Source organism: Haliaeetus albicilla, chromosome 13, assembly GCF_947461875.1.
Source record: "Haliaeetus albicilla chromosome 13, bHalAlb1.1, whole genome shotgun sequence".
Taxonomy (NCBI): domain Eukaryota; kingdom Metazoa; phylum Chordata; class Aves; order Accipitriformes; family Accipitridae; genus Haliaeetus; species Haliaeetus albicilla.
In genome coordinates, this window is record NC_091495.1 from 37794769 (window position 1) to 37817050 (window position 22282).

Below are 22282 nucleotides of genomic sequence, written 5' to 3' on the forward strand. Positions count from 1 at the left end.
CTTCCTGCAGTGACCAGGTGTTGCACATGGGACATACACAGATGTTTTGCCAACAGGGCTTAAGGCATCTCAGCCTTTGTCTTTCAGGGGAAACCCAAAAGCACAGTGTTTATCTGAAAGCTATACACAGGACCACCCAATCATTTTTTTCTGCAACAGGTTGGTAGTTTCTTGCTGGAATTAATAAAGGACAGAAGCCATATTTATTGCATTAATCTCCATACCAGGAGACTCAAAATTATTTTTATTTCTCCCTTATATTGCGTTTCTGTAACTTTTACAGTATTAAAATGATTAACAAAAGCATAAAACTGGAAACAAAAACAATCATTGAGAGTGTCTCCTCCGGCACTCCAAGGCCCATCATCAGTAGGGGCTGCGCTTGTGTATTCGCACCCACACAGAGAGGCTGAGACTCAGTCCTTCTAACAGGACACACTCTGTTCTCAGAAGGGAATAAACTGCCTTTCCCAGGAAGCAGGAAGGCACTCAAGGCATGGGCTACTTTTAAGCCTGGCTGGTGGGAATCCTCAAGACAAGGTCCTGGTTCTTCACTGGATAAGCACTCTCAGGGCACGTGCTTTAGATATCCATGTCAAACTGCTCTTCCTCACCTGTTGAAGGAGACAAAACCAACAAATGAGTCCTCACATTTAGTGAGGTGAAACAAAGTTTCACATTATACACCAAATATTTTAATCGAAGAAACAACCGTCAGCTGTGCTTCAGAAACATGACAGTTTGGACTTCACATTGATGACAATCACTGGTACAAACTTCTGTTACCAAAGACACAAAAGCACATTTCACAACTTATTATCTGTACAGCTGTTACCACAGCTCACACAATTTGCCAGAATGCCAACATGAGCAGCGATGATCTATTCCTGAGACAGGGCTTCTTTGGAAGAGTCACAACCAAGCTGGCATCCAGCATGCAGCCTGCATTTCAGTTTGCCAGAGAATCCAGTGAGCCACTAAAGGTCACAACCGTGTGTAGAAAAACATTAAGCAATACTGACTCTGGAAAGATTTTGCTTAGACTGAGCATGGAAGCCAACTAATGAGCACTCAGATCTTTATTTTTAGACAGAAGATAATCGTACTCAGTAGTTTCAGGTTGCTTCAAGAAGTGATCTCACATAACTTTAAAAAAAACATTCAAGAGCAATACTTTCTCATGTTGCTACTACAGTGCCTTTAGTTAAGTGTTTGTGTGCACAAAGTGGCCAACAACCTCTGTTCTCCTGTGGACTAATCTCTACCTCGATATCTTACACACTTCTGCAAGCTTCTACTGAACCCACTAAAGACAACAACAAATACTGGATAATTGATATATACAAAGAAGGTATTATATCCTAGCTACATAATTGAGCTCACTTGTATACCAGAAGCCTCAGTGTCAAAAAAAGAGCAGAAGGAATTTACAAGTCAGGCTGATATTAAAAACCCCAAGCAAATCCTACTCTGAATTGTAAGCTGATCTTTTTGAAAAATGCAAAGCAGCTGTGAAACAGTCCAGTACAGAGGCAGGCAGCAACAGCTGCACCCATTCTCTCACCACAGAATTATTAATCCAGTAGCAGTTTCCAAAATGCTAAATTAATGAGAATTAAGTGATTATGGTAAATTATACTTAACTAACTGAAAAAAGTCACATTACTGGGAACCACAGCAGAACCTAATAGCCATGAGAACCTAATTACCTAGTAACATCAAGCACACTTTAATTTTGCAAGAAGTTATCAGAGTATTGACCACAGCTCATAGGGATTTCCTGGCTCCATTCCATGTGTAAACTTTGGTATTTCTAGGAACCAGCAGTGCACTTCACCAGTTTTTTGCCTGTGCTCACCTGTGCTCACTTTCTCATCACAGTTTTGGACATGGTTGTTCTCAATTTTCAATTCCTCCACATTTGGGCTTGTAACTCCTGGAATGTCCGGAAGGTGAGAAGGTGGTGTTTTGGCAACTGGAGAATTGCGGCACTCCATCAAAAACTTACGATCATAAATAATCCTGGTACCTGGGGGGAGACAAAAACACTGTCAGATTTTAGCATTTTGACACACGAATACAGCTGGGCCACCTTCACAGCTAGATGTGTAGAGCAACAGCAGGAGTCATATTTAAAGTGATACCTATTATTTAGTACTTTGTTAATTTTGTGCTACCTTACAAGAAAGCCAGATACCATTAACACTATTTCCCAAAAAAAGGTATGAAGCATCAGGTAGCCAAGTAAGAGCTAATGCTACCAGTCTGCTGCACAGAAAGAACAAGACTCCAAAACTCAGACTGGTGCCACATGCAGCAGATCCAGCCCTTTCTACCTAACCCAAGGTCACAACACCACCCACAGAAACCAGAGTAGATTGAATTGAATTCCTGCTCATAAACATAACAGGCTTTTGTAAGTTGTCAGGAGCTGAAAACTGTAGCTAGACACAAGCTTCAGGTATACATCAGGTAAAAGGACACGGCAGTGCCTCCTTATGTCACTCTGACCATTGCCCAGCAGAAATTCCTGTACAGGCATTTGCTTTTGCATATGAAGTGCTGGCTGTCCAGCACAGTTACATGCAGCTTTCAAAAGGCTTGAATACAGAGTTGTTAATGCCCATCTGTTTTAATGGTTAACCAGACTGCAGCCTACCCTCCCTGCCCTACGTGGAACAAGCCAGCTCCAGCACATTACAGCAAGCGTCTGCAGGAGCAGAGCTCAGCTCCGGGCATGGATTTCTAGGAATACCACTGGACTGAACAGCCTGTTCCTTATAAAGGAATTGCATTGGAAGAAGCACAGAAACCACACACAGAAAAGGGATACCTCCAAACAGACTGCAGCCTTAACCCATAAAGTACTGGAAAACAATTGTTTCTTTCCCCAAGAGGAGGCCTGCAAACCCCCCTCTCTGGATCAGGCCCTTACTGCTCTGCTCCTGTTCTAGCAAGAGGGAAAGGCAACTTCTTGTGCACTCCCTGAAAAGCATTAACTAAAAGTACATAGGTGCAAGCAAACAAGCTCCCGTTAACATCTGTCCTGGAACATTAAACTCACTTTATTTTGAAGCATGGCTATAAAATAATGTAACTGGGTATCATGTTTCAAGAAAGTTCTGCTAGTGAGTTCCCAGAACACTGAAAACCTTTTCACTAAAAGATTTTGAATTTGAGTTGCTTCACTATATCCAAGAGAAGATCTAACCCAACACAGAACTATGCTCTAGCAGTTCACTGGATTTGAGAAGGCAGGCAGCTCATCTGTGAGTTCCTGTTAAATTCCTGGGAGGTTCACAGAGGCGAGGATGGGGCTTCCTAGAACTGCAGCTCACGTACCCAGTATTAGGAGCACAGTTCAGGCGGACAAGAGCTTCCACGCCTGGTTCACGTTCCTCTGACAGTCACATGTCCAGAGCTTATGAAAGCAAACACCCTGCAGACAGCCGAGAAGGACACCCAGCCTGGGCTGTCAACAGGCACAGCCCAAGGCCATAAATGGGCTCCTTCCAACACGTAAAGCTGAGTTAATAGCAGCTCTCCTCCTGTTCTAAGGGAGGTTAGTATGTATTTAGTAGGAAAGACTACACCCCATGGGGACTGCTCTGCTCCCTGAAAGCCCTGGTTATACTATGGTTTCAACACCCAAGTGCCTCGCTGTGCAGCTTGGGAAGTCTGGATGAGAATTTGGTTCACTTTGAGTATTTTCATCAGGATGAAACACTAGGTTTGAAGAAGCATGCAGTACAACATCTTCTTCCTTTCCTACCAAATACACCCCTGTTGCTCCGGCCCTGACAGAGCACAGGCACTGTGAACTGCACTGCTCTAAGGGCCACCCCATCCCCATTGAAAGAGCCAACACCTCTGTGGCCAAGCCAGCAGCACTGGAGGCAGCTCCTTCTGCGACAGGCACTGCGAGCACCAGCAGATCACCACCCGCTCTGCCTTGCTCACGGCAAGCACCACAAGCACTGCAGCTCACCGTGCATCTCGGCTCTGACAGTCTGAGCTGGCAGGACTCCCCAGATACTACTGCACGTGGGCTTTCCTTCAAGATGATGTGTGCGCGTGCCCTCGGCAAGTGGGCGAGAAGCCAGGACAGGCACAAAGGGAATACTGAGAACAGACTATGCTTAAAGGTCACACATCACCTTTACATGCTCTTCTGTGCTCCTTCACACTGGGGTTTTTTTTACCTTTGCTGACCACTGTAAGAAAAACAGCTACTGCATGTGCTGGCAGAGGACAGGGAATTTCTTCCCTTCCAGAGGGGTTCACAGAACCCAGAGAGATCTGTGAAGGTAGCTGAAAAAGGAAAATCACGTCCTTTTCTCCAATTGCTGGCATCACACCAAGGCCCAGAAACCACAGGGAAACACTGCTCACTCACATCAGTCCCACGGTGGGCTGTGCTGCTCCCCTGCTACTGGGATTAGAGGTAGGACGCTTCAGAGCATCACATGTGACTTGTCTGCCCTCCTCAGAAGGGCCCCTTTTATCCAAACTGCATTTTAGGATGTCACTTCAACACTTCTGGAGACTCAAAAGCAGCCAACCCCAAGAACTTCATCTCAGCATTGTGCAGAGGAGGAAAATCTTGTGGTTTTGACCACAAGCAGCAAAGCCAGACCAGAGTAAAGGTGGTAATGAAAAAGCTGATCTACAAGTGTCTGACAACTGGAAAAAGGAAGTGTTCCCCTGCTCTTCCCAAGTCAATACACTTGGCTGTTAGATGCACGTAACTCAACATACTGTAGCTGTGCAGTACCATCTTTTCAAAAGCCTTCAGTTACCCGGCACTGCTGCTGTGGGTTTCTGGCTCGGGCACCAAGCCCTTTTTCCATCACTCACATGCCCAGCACTGCCTGCAGCCAAAGGGATGACTTCAGAGATTACAGTCCTCAATTCTTCTCCGAAATTAGTCAGAGGTTTCACACAACAAACTTGATTTGCTTTTCTTCTGATTCTTCAGATTTAACCTACAGCTTTGCAGGAAATCTCAGACTTTTTTCAGTGGGCTACATATGTTGAACATTTTCAACAAAAGGACCCAAACTGAGTGCCTCTGAAACACAAGATTATTTATTTTTACAGCAGTCAGGGCTTACATGCAAAGGAGTAATGCAAAGTTTTCTGCCCAAATCAGTGGCTACATGGGTTAGCAGTAAACAGATGAAGAGAGCACAGCCCAGGAAGCACAGAGGCTCTCCAAGTCCAAGGTGGCCTGGCCCCAGCACTCTAAAAAAGTGATACTTCAGTGCATTCATCTGGGGAGTTCAGTGTGAAATGTATTGATAAAGTTTTCATGAGAGCTCTTCCAGACTGTACGGGACAAGGAATTCTTTTCAATAGTGACCACAAAGGCAGACCAACAACCCAAGGCTAACAGCTCCCCACCCTGCCCCAGTCCTTCAGGAGTTTTAAGTCATTCCTCCTTTCAGCACCCAAATCCAACACCTGAAGGCAAACAGCCAGCACCCACAGCCAGGCCTCAGCAGCACAAGCTGGGGACAGACTAAAGCACCACACAGTCACAATAGCACTGTGGATTTTGCCAGGTGCACACACCCTAACAATAAACACAATTTGTGTTTCTCCTCCACACTCCAGACATTCATTAACTCTCCAGAGACAGAGATGATAATCCTGGAAGGCTCATTACACTGTACATCACTGTTAATTGTTCATTTCTATTCTGTTACTCAGAGCACATGAATATAGCTGAGAAAGTCATTCTCATTCTCCTATCTTCCATGGCATAATTACTCTAAGTGCTATTTAAGTACTTCAGTTATTTGCTGCTTTCAGAAGAGAGAGAACATATGGCAAAAATAACACAAGAACTTCAGTTCCCCAACCAAGCTTTTCTGCACAAACACAAAAAAACCAAGTGAGTCAGCAATGATGACTTCCCCCTTCTCTCTGAATTTTAACCCCTGAAATATTGTGCTGTAAAGAGACCAGTAGGTCTGAGGAACAAACAAAACATCATCCACTGCCTCCCATTTAGTTTGTTCTTTTGGCTGGACTTCAAGTACAGTTTCATCATTCCTGCTGCTCACATTGATCTTTTATGTAGCAGTATGGGGGAAAAAATTCTCAAAGGTATGGAGAAAATTATCTCAAACCACTGATCAGCAGGCACACAGGCAGCTGCCGTAGCTGGAAATACACACAACTGATCTGGTGCCCGGTGTCATCATCTGGAACAGCAGCCACTTGTCTCAAAAGCCAAATTACTCAAAATAAACAGACGCTCACTCAAGCAAGCGATGCGGACGCAAAACCTTTCAGATGGACAAGCCCTTTAGGGAGTTTTGCACATTACGTCCCTGCCGTAGTATGTGGAGACAGAAGATACATGAGGCATAGCTAAGATAAATGCTAAGCTTACAGGTTGTGTACTTGGAGCCCCCCTTAGCTGCCTCCACTCCGAGCAGGCAGCAAGCATAGTTAAATCCCACACTCAGTTTATTTTTCTTATTTGAAGATCAAATCCCTGAAAGATACCACTCTTGGCAGTCACACACAGTATGGCTATTGGGGCTGCACAACAAGACTTGCAGCAAAGAAAGAGGGAACCAACCCACTGTCTTTCTGCAGTAGTGGAACACGGCACTGTCAGAAGTTAGAGTAACTTGGGACAAGAAAAAAAAAAAGGCCCCAGGATTTACTTACTGCCAGAGGAAACAACAAATATTAGAGATTAGAATTAATAAGTAACCCAAATCAGAGGATGGGTTTGCTCCCTGCAAGGCTACCCAGGAGCACAGACTGCAGCCTTGTTTTTCAGCACAGACACCCAGGCAGATGCTGTTTCGCTACACCAGCTCCGGCACGCTCTTGGGAAGGTGGAAGCCCCCCAGTTCCTTTATTTTCCCTCATAGTGCAGCAGTGGCCAAGCTCCCAGAGAAAAGCCTGGTCCTGGGAGAGGAAACCCACCCCCAGCCAACACATGGGGCTCCCAGGTCACCCCCACAAGATGAGAGCCCCCAGCTCCAAGTCAGCCCTGGAGTGAGACCACCCATGCAACTGCTGCTGCCCAAATGGGGGTCCCTCCCCACACATTACCTGCAGGAGAGCCCCCCCCCCCCCATATACTCCCCAATCAGAGCAAAAGCCTACCCCCCCCCCAAACCCTTAGTCAAAGTGGAAGCCACCCCTCCATATCCCCATCTAAGAGCCCCCCCAAGCCTCTGGGCAAAGCAAGGCCTCCCCAGCACCGCTCCCAGCAGACCCCCGGACAAAATGAGAGCCCCCCCGCTTCCCTGCACGATCCCTTGGTCAAACCGAGAGCCCCCCCCCCGCACCGGAACAGGACCCCCCCCGCTCCCCACACGCCGCCGTGCCAACACAAGGGCCTCCCCCCCGTAACCCCGCACCGGGGTAAGAGCCCCCCTCCCTCCCCCGAACAAGCGCCCGTCCGGTTCCCACCACAAAATCAGGGCCACACCCGAAGGGCTCCCACTCGAGCATCCCCCCCCCCCCCTCCACCGTGGGGAGAGACCTGGCCCCGGCCCGCCGCTCACCGCCCGGCGTGGTCCCGAAGACGGTGCCCCCCGGCGTGGTGCTGTAGTCACCGGGCGGCAGCGGGGCACCGTCGGGCAGGGCGAGGCACTTGCCGGGGCCCGGGATATCGCGACTCGGCGTCTGCCCCTGACAGCAGCGGCCCGACATGGCGCCGGGACCGGGGCGCTGCTCCTGCTGCTGCTGCTGCCGCCGCCGCCCTGCCCGCCCTGCCCGCCGCTTCCGCCCCCGGACACGCCCCTTCCGCCGTGGGGCGCGACGGGAAATAGAGTGAAGGGCGGGGCAGGGGGGCGGGGACGAGGGCGGGGGTTAGGCTGAGCGTGGGCGGGGCTTTGGCGGGGCGGAGCTTGGGGGGCGGAGCGGGGAGGGGGGCGGGGTTTAGGCTGAGCGTGGGCGGGGATTGAGGGGGCGGGTCAGGGGGCGGGGCGCGCCGGGGCGCAACGGCGGGTCCCTGTGCCCCCCCGATCCTTCCCCCCCAGCGCCTCTGCCCCCCCCCGCCATCCCGTGTCCCCCATCGCCATGCAGGGACCCCACGGGGTCCGCAGGGGGATGCTGACAGCGCTACCCCCTGCCTGCTCCTGATGGGGGTCCCAGCCCCCCTTGTCCCCGGCCGCCCGGGAGTGCCCCCCCCCCGGGCTTAGTGACCCCCGCCTGCCCCACGGGGGGCGTGCAGCTGGGGTGGCCGCTGTGGGAGATCCCGGGTGGTCCCCGTGTGAACCTTGCGGGGACAGATGTCTGCCCGCCTGGGTGGCGGCCCCCCATCCCAAATGGCTCTGCCGCCTCCGGGGCGGGGGGCAGGGAGCAAAGGCGGGAGGGGCCCGGGGGGGGGGCACCCAGCGCCTGCACATGTGGCCGGCACCCCCCACGCCGTGCCCCCGAGGGGTGCTGGGACCCACCCTGAGCAAGACTGCTCCGGCTGGGCTGCCCAGGCCTCCGGGCATTGAAAAAAAAAAAAGGTTTTTTTTTCTTAAAACTTTGTTAAATAAAACATTTAAAGAGAAGCAGAAGTGCAGAAGGAGGAGAGCAGGGTGGGTTGGACTCGCTGTGTGGGACCCCCCAGGCTGGGCAGGGGGGCAGAGCTGGGGTGCCCAGGGATGAAGCCCTGGCACAAAGCCTCTCTGAGCATCCCTGGGCAGGGCAGAGCCCGGCCCCCCCCCCGAGCAGGACCACCCTGCTCACAAGTGTGATGAGTGCTGCCATCTCAGCCCTGCCTGCCAGACAGAGGGAGAGGGGCTCCCTGAGCTTGTCAGAAGGGTGGCATGGCTGGGAAGGAGGCAGACCCTCACCAGTGCCCCCGCTATCTCAGCCCGGGGCTTTGCACCCAAGGCAGCCAATGCCAACCCCTCACCGTTTATAAGCCAAGGGCCTGATCCTGCCTCTGCTCCTTGTTCTCCCATCGCAAGCTGTGTCACCTGCTGGAAAAAAAGCCCTTCAGTTCTTCTTTGCTCCCCCAGCAGTGACCGCAGAGCTCCGCTGACCCATACAGGGACACTGCTCCAGTGCTGACATCTGCTGATGGCAGGGAAGCAGGGAGCCAGCATGGATGCCAGCAGCGTTTCACCAGCGTTTCGCCTGAATTAGAGAGCCATGGTGGTGGCTGGGACTGTGGCAATAAGCAATCATCCCTGGAAAGGGGCCTGGGGCTGCTCTCTAGGCCCAGGCGGTGGTGGGACACAGCCAGCCCCTCTCCTACCCAAACCCCTCCAGCACCCCGGCTCCAACAGATGGAGCTCAGCTGCCACACGCCGCACCGGACCCTGGCCCAGGGCCTGCAGCCGGCCACAGCCAAACCGGCAGCACCTCGCTGCCCTCCATCCTTCCCTGCCCGCTTCGGTCCATGCCTGGCTGGGGCAGCCCCCGGCCAGCCAGGGCTGAGCCAGCTCCCGCAGCTCCCCGACCACAGCCCCATCCCTGTGGGATAAAACCTCATCCCTGCGGAGCCACGGTCCGGCCCTGGGGTGCTGTGGGGTCCCCAGGGGGGCTCTGAGCCCTTTCTCCCGGGCAGCATTTGGGTGGCCAGGGCAGTGGTCTCCTGCCAGGTTGGGGTATGGAGAGGGGTGCTTCAAGGGCTCTGCCCCCCAAGGACCCCCAGGACCCCAGACAGGCTGTGGTGCCCCCCAAGGACCCCCAGGACCCCAGACAGGCTGCGGTGCCCCCCAAGGACCCCCAGGACCCCAGACAGGCAGCCCTCACCCCATGCCAGCTGCTGAATCGATCACCGGGTGCTGGGGCAGGAAAATAACATATCCGGCCGTGCCGAATGACATCAGCAGTGACCCCCAACCCAGCAAGGCATCCCGCCACCAAATAACAAGGTCCACTGCTATTTCCTCCTCGTCCTCCCAGAGAATGGACCATTACGGGGTCAAGGAGCCGGGGGGAGGTCAGGGTTTAAGGGCACATCCTGGCTGGGACGGAGCAGGGGGCCACGAGCCCCCGCTTCATCGGGGCATCTGCCCTGGGTGTCTGCGGGCATCCCCAGGTCAGGGAGTGGGCAAGGACTAGCTGCAACAGTAAGTGGGGGGGGAACCCTCCAGGGGGGCCAAAATCCCCACAAAATGCCCTTTCTGGAGATGCCCCTTCAGGGGACCAGACCCTTTCTGTCCTGCAGAGACGGCTTCTCCATGCCCTGAGACCTGCAGGCACGTCCCCATGGAGGGGTGGGGGGCTCCCACACGGCATTTGGGGTGCCCAGGAGACCCAAAAAAGCTGCAACAGGGCCAGGCAGCACAAGACGTCCAGTCCCCATCCTGGACAGAGGATGCAGATGCACAGCTTTTGCTGCCTTTGCTGAACTCTGCAGAGCTCCAGCCCATCATGGAGAACACGCTGCTCTCCCGGGCTGGCAGCGATGTCCTTCCTGGACTCTGCTGATACCATCTTCCCCGCTGGAGAGACCTCCCCAGAAAATAGCTGGCACCAAGCAAGCCGGTCCGGGATGCACAGCCCAGAGCCCTAACAATAGCCTTTCCTCCTCATCTGTCTGTGTCTCCCATTTCCCACGCAGGCTGGAGATGAAAAAAAAAAAGCAAGAAGAAAGAAAGGGGAAACCACCTGGACCCAGGGCCAGGGAACAACCAGCCCCAGGCAATAAATCAGTGATGTCTCCCCCGGGGGAGGCAGGACCCCTGTGCTGCCTGTCGCTGGGATGTCCGGCATTTCTCTGTGGTTCTGTGCATGCAGACGGCACCGACAACCACCAAGAAAAGAGACGAAGGGGGACATGGGGACCCCAGCCCTGCCACAGCATCGCTGTTCCAGTGCCTGTCAGAGCTTGGTGCTCCCAGCAGCACGCTGGGGATGAGGGATGCTCCTGGCCGGGGGGGTTCGTGAGATGCTCCCAGACACCAGCTCCTGCTGCCCTGGTGCTGCCCGCTCTGTGCTGGCAAGCAGGGAAGAGGCATCGGGCTCTGGTGTTTGCCTGCCCATGCTACCAGCACTTGCTGGTTACAGTATATTCATCTCTAGGGCATTTTATCTGCTCTTTCCCTGGGCAGCTTCGTCATCCTCATGTGATACAAGGTTATCGCCTTATTGCCTTCTAAATCAGAAGCAGAAGTGCTTCTCATAGGTGTCTGTCTTTTCCCCCGCCCACCAGCAATTGCAGTGTCTTTGCTACTGACCTGGTTTAAATCACTTTTAGCCGAGCAAGGGTGGCTTTTTGTAAAACACTTGCTCCCCTAGCAGCTCCCGGGAAGGGAAATCTGTCTTATAAGTCATGAAATACTGAAGTTCGCATTGCACGCACGATGACTGGGGGCTGCCGAGGGGAGCAGCCCCCTTCTCCGCTGCCCTGGCGTGAGAGCAGCCTCCCGGGACGGGCAGCGAGGGGCAGTTCCTGCCCGTCCCTGGGCTATCACCGGTGGCACTTCCACCAATACTAACCAGGCTGCTGATTACAGGAGGGTTTGCTGCAGACAGGAAGAAAATAAACTGAGGGGAGGATAAACTTCTGCATGGTGGGCAGCGGGGACTGGCGGCTTTCATCTCTCCCCATCCATCATCTCCCCGTCTGCGTGACTGCCACGCAGGAGGGCTCATCTCCAGCCCAACGCTGCACCCTGTCTCTCCTGTGGCTGGGAAACCCAGCTCCAGCCCCACGCAGGATAGGGTGATGGTGGGTCCCTGGGTGCTGCTGCCCATGGCAGCGACCCCAGGGCGAGGATGTCCCTGTGCCTCGGCATTTCCACCCCATCCGTGTTTACATTCCCCTCCGATTGCCAGCGGAGATAACGACAAACCCATATCCACTTTGCCCGCCCAAGGGCTGTTTGTGCAGATAAAAGTTGCCCCTGGTAAACAAATCCATCCTGCCCTCCGCCCTGACCGCAGCGCTCGGGCAGGAAAACTCTCGCCAGAGCTCGGCAGGACTGTGGCCCCCAGTGTCCCTGTCCCCTGGGCACGGGTCAGGACTGGCACTTGCTGGGGGTGTTCAGCACCCCAAAACGCACCCGTGGGACATGTCACAGCAGCCCGGTTCATGCTTTTGCAGAGGAAATTTGGCAGAGGTGGGGACGTCCCTGCGGGCTGGCACAGCATGGGCACGCTTGCCACCAGTTTCTTGCACAAGGCACCAGTTCTGCTCACACCCACAGCAAGCTCTGCCCCAGACCAAGGGGCTGCAGGGACTCTCCTGCACTGGGAACTGGGGCTTTCCAGCTGCTTGCGGGGGGGAAAGACTGGCAGAAATGACTGCAGGGGAAAAACAGAGCAGGGAGAGCAGATGGCACTGAGTCAGACTCCTGGGATGCATCTCTGGGTTGGGAGGGAAGCCTTTGCCCATCGGCCGGGAGCTGACATCTGTGCCCTTTGCACGGCACCCGGCATCCCTCTGCCATGTGCCGTTTGGCTCCAGCCTGCTCCGTAGATGGGGCTGGAAGCTGGCCCGGAGACGGAAAGTATTCCTGAGCAATCTGCCTGCCCTTCGGTACGGATCCTGTGCTCTTCCCTGGGGCAGAAGCAGGCAAGAGGCAGTGCGGTTGGGCAGGCTATGGAGAGGACACAGGTCCCTGCGCAGCCACCCCGGCCCTGGGGTCCCAGAACCCGGAGTCCTCTCGCTGCCCTTGCTCACGCTTCAAGTCACTTCTGGGAGCCAAAAGGCCCATGTGCCAGTTGGGAAAAAAATATTCACTGGACCTTTCCTGACCTCGGAGGGGCTTGGTCCCTCTGCCAGCCCAGCAGCTCTTCCTGGCAAGCTCCCTGCTCTTACAACACCCTGCCCTGCCCGGCAAGCCGCTGCTGCCCTTCACATCCACAGAAATGCCTGGACAGGGCAAGGTTTTCATTCCCTGCCTGCACTGGGAGTAATGTGCCCTCAGCAGCCCGGCCGCCCCGCGGCTGTGCCGAATCCCGTGTGAACCGGGATGCTCAGGCAGGTCTGCTGCAGGAGGTGAGGCTGAGCTGCCCAGTGTGGGTTCTGTCTTCAGGGTTTGGAAACTGGCTTAGCTTCTGTCTCCTCCTCCTCCTCCTGGCTCCCACCGCATCCCCCAGTGCTTTCACAGCAGCCGCAGGACCTCCTCATTCATCTTCTCGTCTCTCCTCATCTAAGGCATGCCGGAGTGACCGAACAACAAGCTGTTCGCAGTTTCTTGCTTAAGCGTAAAAGCTGGGCTCTGAGTGTGATGTGAACTATGTGGCGATGGAAACACCCACCTGCGCGACATGCCAAGAGAAACGGCTGGGCTGAAGGTGCTGTGGGTGCTGGAGCCAGGCTGGGAGAGAGACAGGCTGTGAAAGGCGGCTCTGGGCAGCAATGAGGGCACCTGGTGCTGTGAAATCTTGCTCAGCTCCCAGTCCAAGGGAGGGAGTTTCACGTGCCTGGGGGGCAGAGAAACCCAGACCCCCTCGCTGCCCCGGGGTTCTCCATCCCGTTGGGCTGGGTGCGGGGACAAGGTGCGGGGACAAGTTGCGGGGACAGCCGCTTCTCCCAGCACCTGGACTTGAGCTTCAGGATGCAGTCTGAGGGGAGGAACCTTTTCCCCATTTGCTTCCCTCAAGAAGGAGGTTTCTGAGAAATGCCATGGAGGCAGGAGGAATGCATGGGTTAAAAATAACCACCATGGCATGGGAGTCACCGCAGTGGCCACGGCCAGAACTGGAGGGGAAGCGCCTGACCTCCTTCTCCTTGTTGTTGTTGTTGTTGTTGTTTTTCCACCCTGCAAACATCACGGGCTGGAAGCAAACACAGCCCAGGGGCTGCGCAAGCAGGGGCCAGCCCTTGCATGGGCACGATGGGTGCAGGGTCAGGCCCAGGAGGGGACTGGGGTGCTGGGAAGCAGGGATTGCTGTTAGGCGGTGGGGGTACAGCTGGGAGCCTCAGCGGATGGTGCCGGGGCAGGGAAGGGGACAAAGGAGGGGCAGGGGAATGCTCTGCGGGAGTCAACCATGGGGGTCTGACACCGAGGTGGCACATGTCGGTTTGGCCAGTGTCCTGTGGCCATGGCCGGTGTCCAGCAGCTCCGTTTGGGGCTGCTGACACTCACTCCCTCCCCGCAGGAGGCCTCCATCCCTGCCCGGCTTTGCCCAAAACACGCTTCTCTTCCCAAAGTGGGGCCGGACCCTCACCCTCCTGCCCTGCGGCCAGGGGCAGAGCTGGGGAAAACCGCTGTCGGGATGCTCCTCTCTTCCTCGGAAATCTCTGCCTGAAATTACAGCTACTCTCAGATACTGTTTTTGTTGCTGACGTTTTTTCACGACAGTTTCCACACTTTTTGTGAAATCGGTACCGATGTTATTGCAAACTTCTCCCTCCTTCCCTCCCACCCCATTTTTCTTTAGCAATAGCTGCAGGAAAACCAGAAACGATGGAGTATGTGTTGTGAAAACATCTGTAAAACCTTTGCAGATCCCGGCAGCAGCACAAGGACTCTCACTTCTCCGGGTACCTGTGGATGGAGGGAGATAGGAAATGTCGGAAACGAAGTCCTGCTGCAAGGTGTGTTAAAAATGTCAGAAATTGGGAATAACTGCCTGCAGCCATTGCTCTTGCTGCAGGCTTTCCTCACAGCAACATGGGAAAGAAAACAACTTTATTATGATTTTTTTTTTTTAAATCTAAAAACATAATTGCACAGGGATTTGGGGGGCAGGAGAAGGACCTGAGATTGCTTTAGTGTAGCCTTTGACACTGGCTGGGTTTCAGGATCTTGATGCCCCTTTCCCTAATTCTCACAACGCTGCCGTAGCCTCGGGAAGAGCCGCAGCCCCAGGATGGCGAGCGGCCGTGCCCGGCCTTGGGGCTGCCCGCTCTGGGCAGGACACGATCAGCCTCAGCAGCGAGATCCGTGCCTCCATCTCCTCTCCGGTGGGAAACGATGCTGCTCACCACTGCAGGGGGTAACAAGCTGCGTTCACCGCGTGAGGTTTCCCACCCCTCCAGCCCTGTCTGTCCCCCCAGAAGCCACCCTGGGGTGCCCCAGGCGAGGAGAAGGGATCCCACCAGCCCTGCCCGGCCCCATCCTTCGCCCCGGAGGGCACCACGGCTCCCTCCACCAAAATCGTATGTCCGTAGGGCAAAACACTGTGGGAACGGGCTAATAAACAGCAAATCGAGTGACCTCAGCCCTGCCTGCGCAGGCAGCCAGCTGCGGGATTTGACCTTCTCGGTACCCAGGGTACACTCTGCCTCTTTCATCATTATTGATGCATTTGCTCCCAGGAGCTTCGCTTGGAAAACAGGATGTGAGCGTGTGAGATGGCTGCTCGCCCTCCCAAATACGGAGGAGCTCGGAGCCTGCCGGGATGCTCCCGTGCCCACTGCTGCGGGAAGCAGGGCTTGCCCTGAGCCGGGCTGGCAGTGCCGGGGCGCGTGTGGCGGCCGGGGGACCAGGATTATCCCCGTGCTCTGCCGTGGGCTGCCGGGGAGACTGTGCTAGGGTGGCAGCCAGGTCAAATGAGTTACGAGACGTGTGATGGGTTATAAGCTGCCCCAGATGCAAAGCACAAACTTTGCTTAAACCCCCATAAAGGTGATATATATGCTGCCCTGCACATATTTTTTCTTTTATTGTTCTGACACAGAGAATTTTTGCCTTCCTGCCACTGCCTGTGCCTGAGCCCCAGCTGACACGATGCTAGGGCTCTCAGAGCTGCGGTTGCATTTACCAGGGGAGGAGAGTTTATATAGAGCTGAGAGTTTATGTAGAGCTTCCTCCAGCCTTCCTGGGACAGGCAGTACCCAGCGGGTTAAAGCTTCATCACAGCGTGTTTATGTGCTGACAAGGAAACATGATGACAGATAATCCCAAACAACTTCAAAGCAAGATTTGTGAATCTGATATGGAAACTATTCCTAAAGTCTCAGTGTGGAGAACCCCAGACTAATTACCGCCGTGGACATTAAAGGCAGAGCAGGACCCATTGCCAAAAGCCCAGTGCCTGGCCTGGCCCTGTGCCCACCCCGCTGAATCCCGGGCTCCCGCCCCGTGCCGCACCGGGCGGCCAAGGGGATTTGGGGTAAAATGATGCTCCTTGAGCAGCTCTTGCTTAAGCAGAGGGTAGAGCATCACATGGTCCTCACCGATCTCCTGTGCTGTCCCCAGGTGTCTCCCGTGGCCCTGGGTGGGTGGGCAGGGTCTTCCCTGCAGCCAGGACAGCCCCATGTCACCCCTTGGCTGTGCCAGCCCGCCCAGCAAGAGGGGGTTAATGCTGAACTGGAATGCAGCCCCCTCCACTTGGGAGGCATTTAGGAATTAGGGAGGGAGGAAAAAAAGAGGTTGGGGAGGTGGTGGGACCTTGGTGGCAGCCGGCAGTATGGTGGGTACTGGTGCAGGTACTGGTATGGTGTGTGGCTTTGTGTTGTGGATGGTTCTGAGCCCGGGTGGGTTTGCTGCAGAGGGGATGTCTCATCAGCCTCACGTAGCATTGCAGGGTGATGTGGGTCTGTGGGGTCTCTGGGCAGGGCTTGCTCAGAGCCCTTGTGCAGATGGGGATGTGGGGAAGCTGCGGGGTCCTGGGCTGGTGGGACTTCTATGCTGTGCAGGGAAAGTTCGCAGCGGTGTTAGTCCTGCCTGCAGGGCCTGAGCCTGCTGCCCTGTACCTGCCTGGGTGCTTCCCCAGAGAGTTTGCATAAGTAAATCATATCTCAAAGTTCTTGAAGGCTTTAGTGGTCACTCAGGCTGCTCTGGCTAGGCTGGGGCACGTGAGCCAGGAGGAAGGGTGCTGTCATGTTCCTAGAGTGTGTGTGGTTTCTTGGGAAAACGCTTTTTGGAAACCTGGTGGGGGAACGAGTGCTGATGAGGCTGTAGGGGTGCGGTGCCCATCCCAGAGGTGCTGGGGCTTGCGGATCTCCCAGGCTGTGGTGGTGAACCTCTCCAGCTGCCCTCGCCCTTTGCTCTGGGCTGGGGACTTGCGCCAGCAGAGCTTTGGCTCTGAATTTCATGCACAGGCAATGCTTTGCAACACAAGCCTGGCTCAAGAGGGGCTCTGGCACAGTCTCTTACTGATGCAAAGCTGAGCTGCATCTCGCTGGCTGCAGTAGTGCCTCTCCCCTGCTCTGTTCCCTGCACCCACGTTCCAGGGAAGGGCTGGGGATGGACAGGTAAAACCCCTCAAATGCAGCCAAATTGCCTGGCTGCACTGGGTTTGCTTTCTGACCTGCTGCAATGGGGAAGCTGAGGAAGGCTGAACCAAAGGGGAGAGCAGTGAGGGTCCGGGGAGAGGGGAATGCCCACGTCCCTGCCGTCGGTGTGCCTGCAGCAGTGATGGCAGTGAGCAGCAATGTTGCTGTGACTCCTGCCGTGTGCTGGTTTTTATCACTTGTTCTGTAATGGCAAGTATGCAAACAGCATGCCAGGGGAGAGAGCAAGAGTTCCCAGCTATAAAAAGCTTTTGTTTTATCCTAGTGTGGCATCAGCCTGGCTCAGCATTGGCAGAGTCTGAATGTGCTGCATTTAATGATGCTGGGAGGCAAAGCTGGCACTTGCCCGTCACTGCCTGGTCTCTCCTCTCCTCCCATCGAGCCTCAGCCCCTCCTCGGTGCCTGCCTGCCCTCTTGGGGCCCAGCCAGCTTTGGTGAGCTCACAGATGCAATTATGAATTGAACATGAGGGATAGAGGATTAAAACTGTGCTTAATATCTGAGGTGGCAGGTCATGGGAGCTTGGGCAGGGATCTGATAGCTGGTGCCCTCCTCCCTGCCAGCTGCCCGTACACAGGTTCGTGCACCACTTGCCCAGGCTGGGTTTGTCTCTTGGGCAGACAGAACTAATCCGTCCTCCTTTGAACAGTGTTGTCCCAGTGCACATCTGCACAGGCACGCTGGGGTGCCTTGGGTTTGGTCAAGGTCTGGCTCTCAGGTTTGCAGGTGAGAGGGTCAGCACCGCAGCTCTGGCTCACTCTGCAGTTCCGAGGCAGGCTGCACCCGGACAGTGTGACCGACACCAGCACGTCACCCTTCGAGGTGCATTGCCCTTCCCCTAAGCGGGCTGGACCCAGACCTTGCATGTGCCAAGCTCCTGCAGCCATCACAAGCTCCCCTCTATCTGCTAAATGCCAGGCGCTGATTTATCTGCTTTACATGTCTCGGATCATGCCTCACCCACACCTGTGGTGAAAGCGATTAATAGAACTGGAACTGTATGTGTGAACCTGAAACACTTAATTAGGGTGGTTTTGTGCATGCAGCCTGGTTGGGGTGGATAAGGCTGTGGGACAGGGATTAAACAGTGCAGGGACTTTACATCTACTTAAGCTGGAGTGCCAGCATGCAAAAACTTTAAGATTGGGGAGGGTGATTTACACCTTACATAGGCTCAGGATGCCAGTGCCAGCCAAAGCAGATTGTCCTGGCCCTGCATGGGGGGCTACGCTCGTGCACCAGCTGGAGAAAGGTGGGCTTGTGTCCAGCTGTCTCTAAATGACCCCAAGTTATTTCCCCAGGAATCTACAAAAGGGTGTTTGAGCTCCTTGCAGGAGAAACACTGGCACAGAGGAAGCCCCTGCTCCATCCTCCCTGGTCTAAGGGATGGCTCCTACTCGCTGCCACGGCAGTGCTGGGCATCGGTGGGCACGGGGAGCCTGTTGCTGCAGGATGGTATGCAGCCCCTCGCCCTCAGCATTGCCCTGGGAGGAATCCAGGACCTTGCAGGCATCTTGCTCTGGTGCTAGGTTCTGTTTGCAGGGGAAAATGCCCCATGATGAGGCATCCTCCAGGAACTGCTAAACACCCGCTGCAAAGGGCTCCATAGCTGCTACTTGAGCTGCCTCACACCTCTACCTCCATGGCCAGGCAGACCCTGTGCTCCCTCAGATGTGTCTGGGACCAGCTCTGGCATGTCTTTCCTCTCTCCGAACACATCTGTGGGCACCAGGAACTCCATGTGCCATCCAGCAAGGAGACCTGCACTGCTTGTTCCCTGCATCCCATCTCTCCCCAAGTAGGGATCTTCCCTAATCCATCCTGACTTTCTCTCTATGTATAAAGAAGTATTTTAAAATATCCATTGTTTATTCTGTAGCAACAGCCAAAGGAGCTGCTCTGATTCATGGCATAAACATATTTTCCCAGAGTTTTCTAAACAGCCAGTTGACCCGCTGGCCAGCACTTCCCCGCAGGGTCTCTCCGGGACTGGCTCTGCCTCCCCCTGCCTGTGGCAGCAGCAGCTGTGCAGGTAGAGAGCCGGGCCGGTGGTTCTGGCCCATGGCAGGGATGGGCAAGGGGAGAGGATGCTTTCCCTGGTGACAGCCCTGGGCTGGAAGGTGCAGTCGGGGTCTCCAGCACCGTGGGGGCTCAGGTCGAGGCTCTAGAGCAGCAGGGATGGGGGTCAGGGCTGTGCGAGACCCAGCATCTCTGTGCTTCAGCTTTTCCAGCTGTAAAACTGGGACAAAGATACTGGGCCATGTTACTTCCCCTGCCTTGATGAAACGCCTGGGACTCTCCCTTCCTTTCCCCAGTCGGGTCGGCTCCCTGGGAAGGGAGGAGGGCACTGAGCTCTCCTGTCTGGGAGTGGGAGGAAAAGTCTCATTTAAGTGCCAGAGAGAAGACATCAGAAGTGGTGTTTTGGAAGCCTGCTTTGGCACCTCAAGAAAGCCTGGCTGTTTGTCCCGCCATGGGCAGTGTCTGTCTGTTACTCACTTTGAATGCGGTGGGAGGTCCTCTCCAGGGCACAGAGATGGTCTGAAGGTGCCATGAAGGACTGGCTGCAGGAGAATACCCTGTAAACCCCCCCGGGCTGAGTCCTGCAGCCCTTTCGGTGCCCAGGAGCCGCACACAGCCCAGCTCTGCCGGGTGGGCACACACTGGGCAACTGGGGAGGCAGAGATGAGGATGGAAAGCGGAGGCGAGGATGGAAAGCCACCAGCCCCTGGTCACCCAGCAGGGTGGTGGCAGAGCTGGGAACAGTCGGGCATCCTGCCCCTGTGCCGGGCCTCTGCCAGATCCATGGAGCCAAGCCCAACACCCTCGTTACCCATGGACATCCCCACAGATGCTCTTGCTTTACTTTTCCGGCACAAAATCCAGTGGCGGCTCCGTGTGCTGATGCACACTGGAGTTACATGAGCAGCGACATTGAAAAGACGACAAGTTCCCTGTACGCATCTTGTTTGTGCTGTGCACCGTTCCAGTGGAGGGACAAATCGCGCTGTAAATAGCAAGTCCAGGGCTTGGTCCAAGCCAGCAATTAATGCCAGCGCTGGGAGCTAAAAGGGGTTGCATCAAGCCCTCATCTGACTGCTTTGAAAAACCAAAACAATCTTGTAAAGATCAAGCTTGTAAAAATGGGGCTCTGTTTTGCTAGCTCATGAATGGGAAGAAATGCCAACTGGATAATTTTTTACACATATTTTTTTCCTCTTTGTCAACATTCCCCCATTTGGCTGAAACTTCAAAATGCCATATTTGGAGAGCGCCTGTCTTAGAAGTTCCAGTATTCGTATAAATAGCTGATAGTGAAAAAATTACCCGCTCTGGAGTCTGTCCAGGGGCCCTCAGGAGGAGTGAAGCTGGGGGCAGTGATGGGGCTGAGGCTGCTGGGGCTCTGGAGCAGCCCACTGCCTTCCAGTCTAAGGTGGCTCCCTGCCACCATGTGTGAGTGGAGAAGGAAGTGTGGGTGGGGGTCTCCAGAACACCAGCACCCACCCAAATTCAGGAGGGGGAGCAACAAAGGTCAGCCCGTTCTCCTCCATCAGCTGGGAAGGAGTTTTGGGCAATAAATGTGGAAGTGAAATGGTGACTGTGAGATGCCCTGGGTGCCGTCTTTTGGAGCGGGGCTGTCATCTTGTCATCCCTCTGCTGATGTTGGGGGGACAGGGCTGTTGTCCCCACCAGGGACAGCCTGTCCTGCGCAAGGAGAGCCTGAGCACAGCGAGGGGTGTACGGAGAGAGACACGTAGCAAAGACCTGGGATGCACGGTGAGGGGTTTAAAGCAAGGGATGCAGGGCAAGACGCTGAGGTGCATGGAGAAGGACCAGAGCACATGGTGAGGGGTGCGCAAAGGGAATGGAGGGATGCAGGGTGAGGGGTGCACAGAGAAGGACCCGGGCGCATGGTGAGGGGCTGGTATGAGCATGGCGTGGTGCAGGGTGTGTGGAGAACAAGGACAGATGGTGTGGGACCGGGGCGAGGGGCTGAAGCGCAGGGTGAGGGGTGCAGGGAGAGGGATGGGAGTGCAGGGTGAGGGGCTGGAGTGCAGGGTGAGGGGCACAGGGCGAGGGACAGGAGCGCAGGGTGAGGAGCTGGAGCGCAGGGTGAAGAGTGCAGGGAGAGGGGCTGGAGCGCACAGTGAGGGGTGCAGTGAGAGGGGCTGGAGTGCACAGTGAGGGGTGCAGGGAGAGGGATGGGAGTGCAGGGTGAGGGGTGCAGGGCAAGGGACGGGAACGCAGGGTGAGGGGCTGGAGAGCACAGTGAAGGGCTGGAGCGCAGGGTGAAGCGCGCAGGGCGAGGGGCTGGAGCGCACAGTGAGGGGCGCAGGGAGAGGGATGGGAGCGCACGGTGAGGAGCACAGGGAGAGGGATGGGAGTGCAGGGTGAGGGGCTGGAGTGCACCCTGAGGGGCTGCAGTGCAGGGTGAGGGCCGCAGAGCAAGGGGCTGGAGCACAGGGTGAGGGGCACAGGGCGAGGGACAGGGGCGCACAGTGAGGGGCTGGAGTGCAGGGTGAAGGGCACAGGGAGAGAGACAGGAGTGCAGGGTGAGGGGCTGGAGCGCACAGTGAGGGGCACAGGGAGAGGAATGGGAATGCAGGGTGAGGGGCTGGAGCGCACAGTGAGGGGCTGGAGCGCAGGGTGAGGGGCACAGGGAGAGGGGCTGGAGCACAGGGTGAGGGGCGCAGGGAGAGGGATGGGAGTGCAGGGTGAGGGGCGCAGGGAGAGGGATGGGAGTGCAGGGTGAGGGGCACAGGGCGAGGGACAGGGGCGCACAGTGAGGGGCTGGAGCACAGGGTGAGGGGCGCACGGAGAGGGGCTGGAGCGCAGGGTGAGGGGCGCAGAGAGAGGGACGGGAACGCAGGGCAAGGGACAGGAGCGCACGGTGAGGGGCTGGAGCGCAGGGTGAGGGGCGCAGGGAGAGGGACGGGAACGCAGGGCGAGGGACAGGGGCGCACAGTGAGGGGCTGGAGCGCAGGGTGAAGGGTGCAGGGCGAGGGGCTGGAGCGCAGGGTGAGGGGCGCAAGGAGGTGGACGGGAGCGCAGGGTGAGGGGCGCAGGGAGAGGGACGGGAGCGCAGGGCGAGGGGCCGGGAGGCGGGGGAAGGGTGCGCTTCGAGGGGCCGGGGCGCACCGTGGGGATTACCGGAGGGAGCGGGGCGGTCCGGGG

The 22282-nt window shown here is 55.7% G+C and overlaps 1 protein-coding gene across 1 annotated transcript; it reads right to left on the reverse strand.

The window, feature by feature from the left end:
- Positions 1–202: 202 nt before the first annotated feature.
- On the reverse strand, positions 203–7785 carry EIF4EBP1 (eukaryotic translation initiation factor 4E binding protein 1). Its single transcript, XM_069800936.1, has 3 exons — positions 7536–7785; positions 1859–2029; positions 203–614 (listed from the first exon to the last, which is right to left on the reverse strand). The coding sequence occupies exons 1-3, from the start codon at positions 7681–7683 to the stop codon at positions 583–585; spliced, it is 351 nt and encodes a 116-aa protein (XP_069657037.1). The 5' UTR covers positions 7684–7785; the 3' UTR covers positions 203–582.
- Between the last annotated feature and the right edge of the window lie 14497 nt (positions 7786–22282).

Excerpts from the sequence above, each read along its gene's own strand:
- EIF4EBP1 (XM_069800936.1), bottom strand. The coding sequence starts at position 7,683 with ATGTCGGGCCGCTGCTGTCAGGGGCAGACGCCGAGTCGCGATATCCCG. Across the intron at positions 2,030-7,535 it reads CTTCGGGACCACGCCGGGCG|GTACCAGGATTATTTATGAT; the intron begins GTGAGCGGCGGG and ends GTCTCCCCCCAG. Across the intron at positions 615-1,858 it reads TGATGAGAAAGTGAGCACAG|GTGAGGAAGAGCAGTTTGAC; the intron begins GTGAGCACAGGC and ends CTCCTTCAACAG.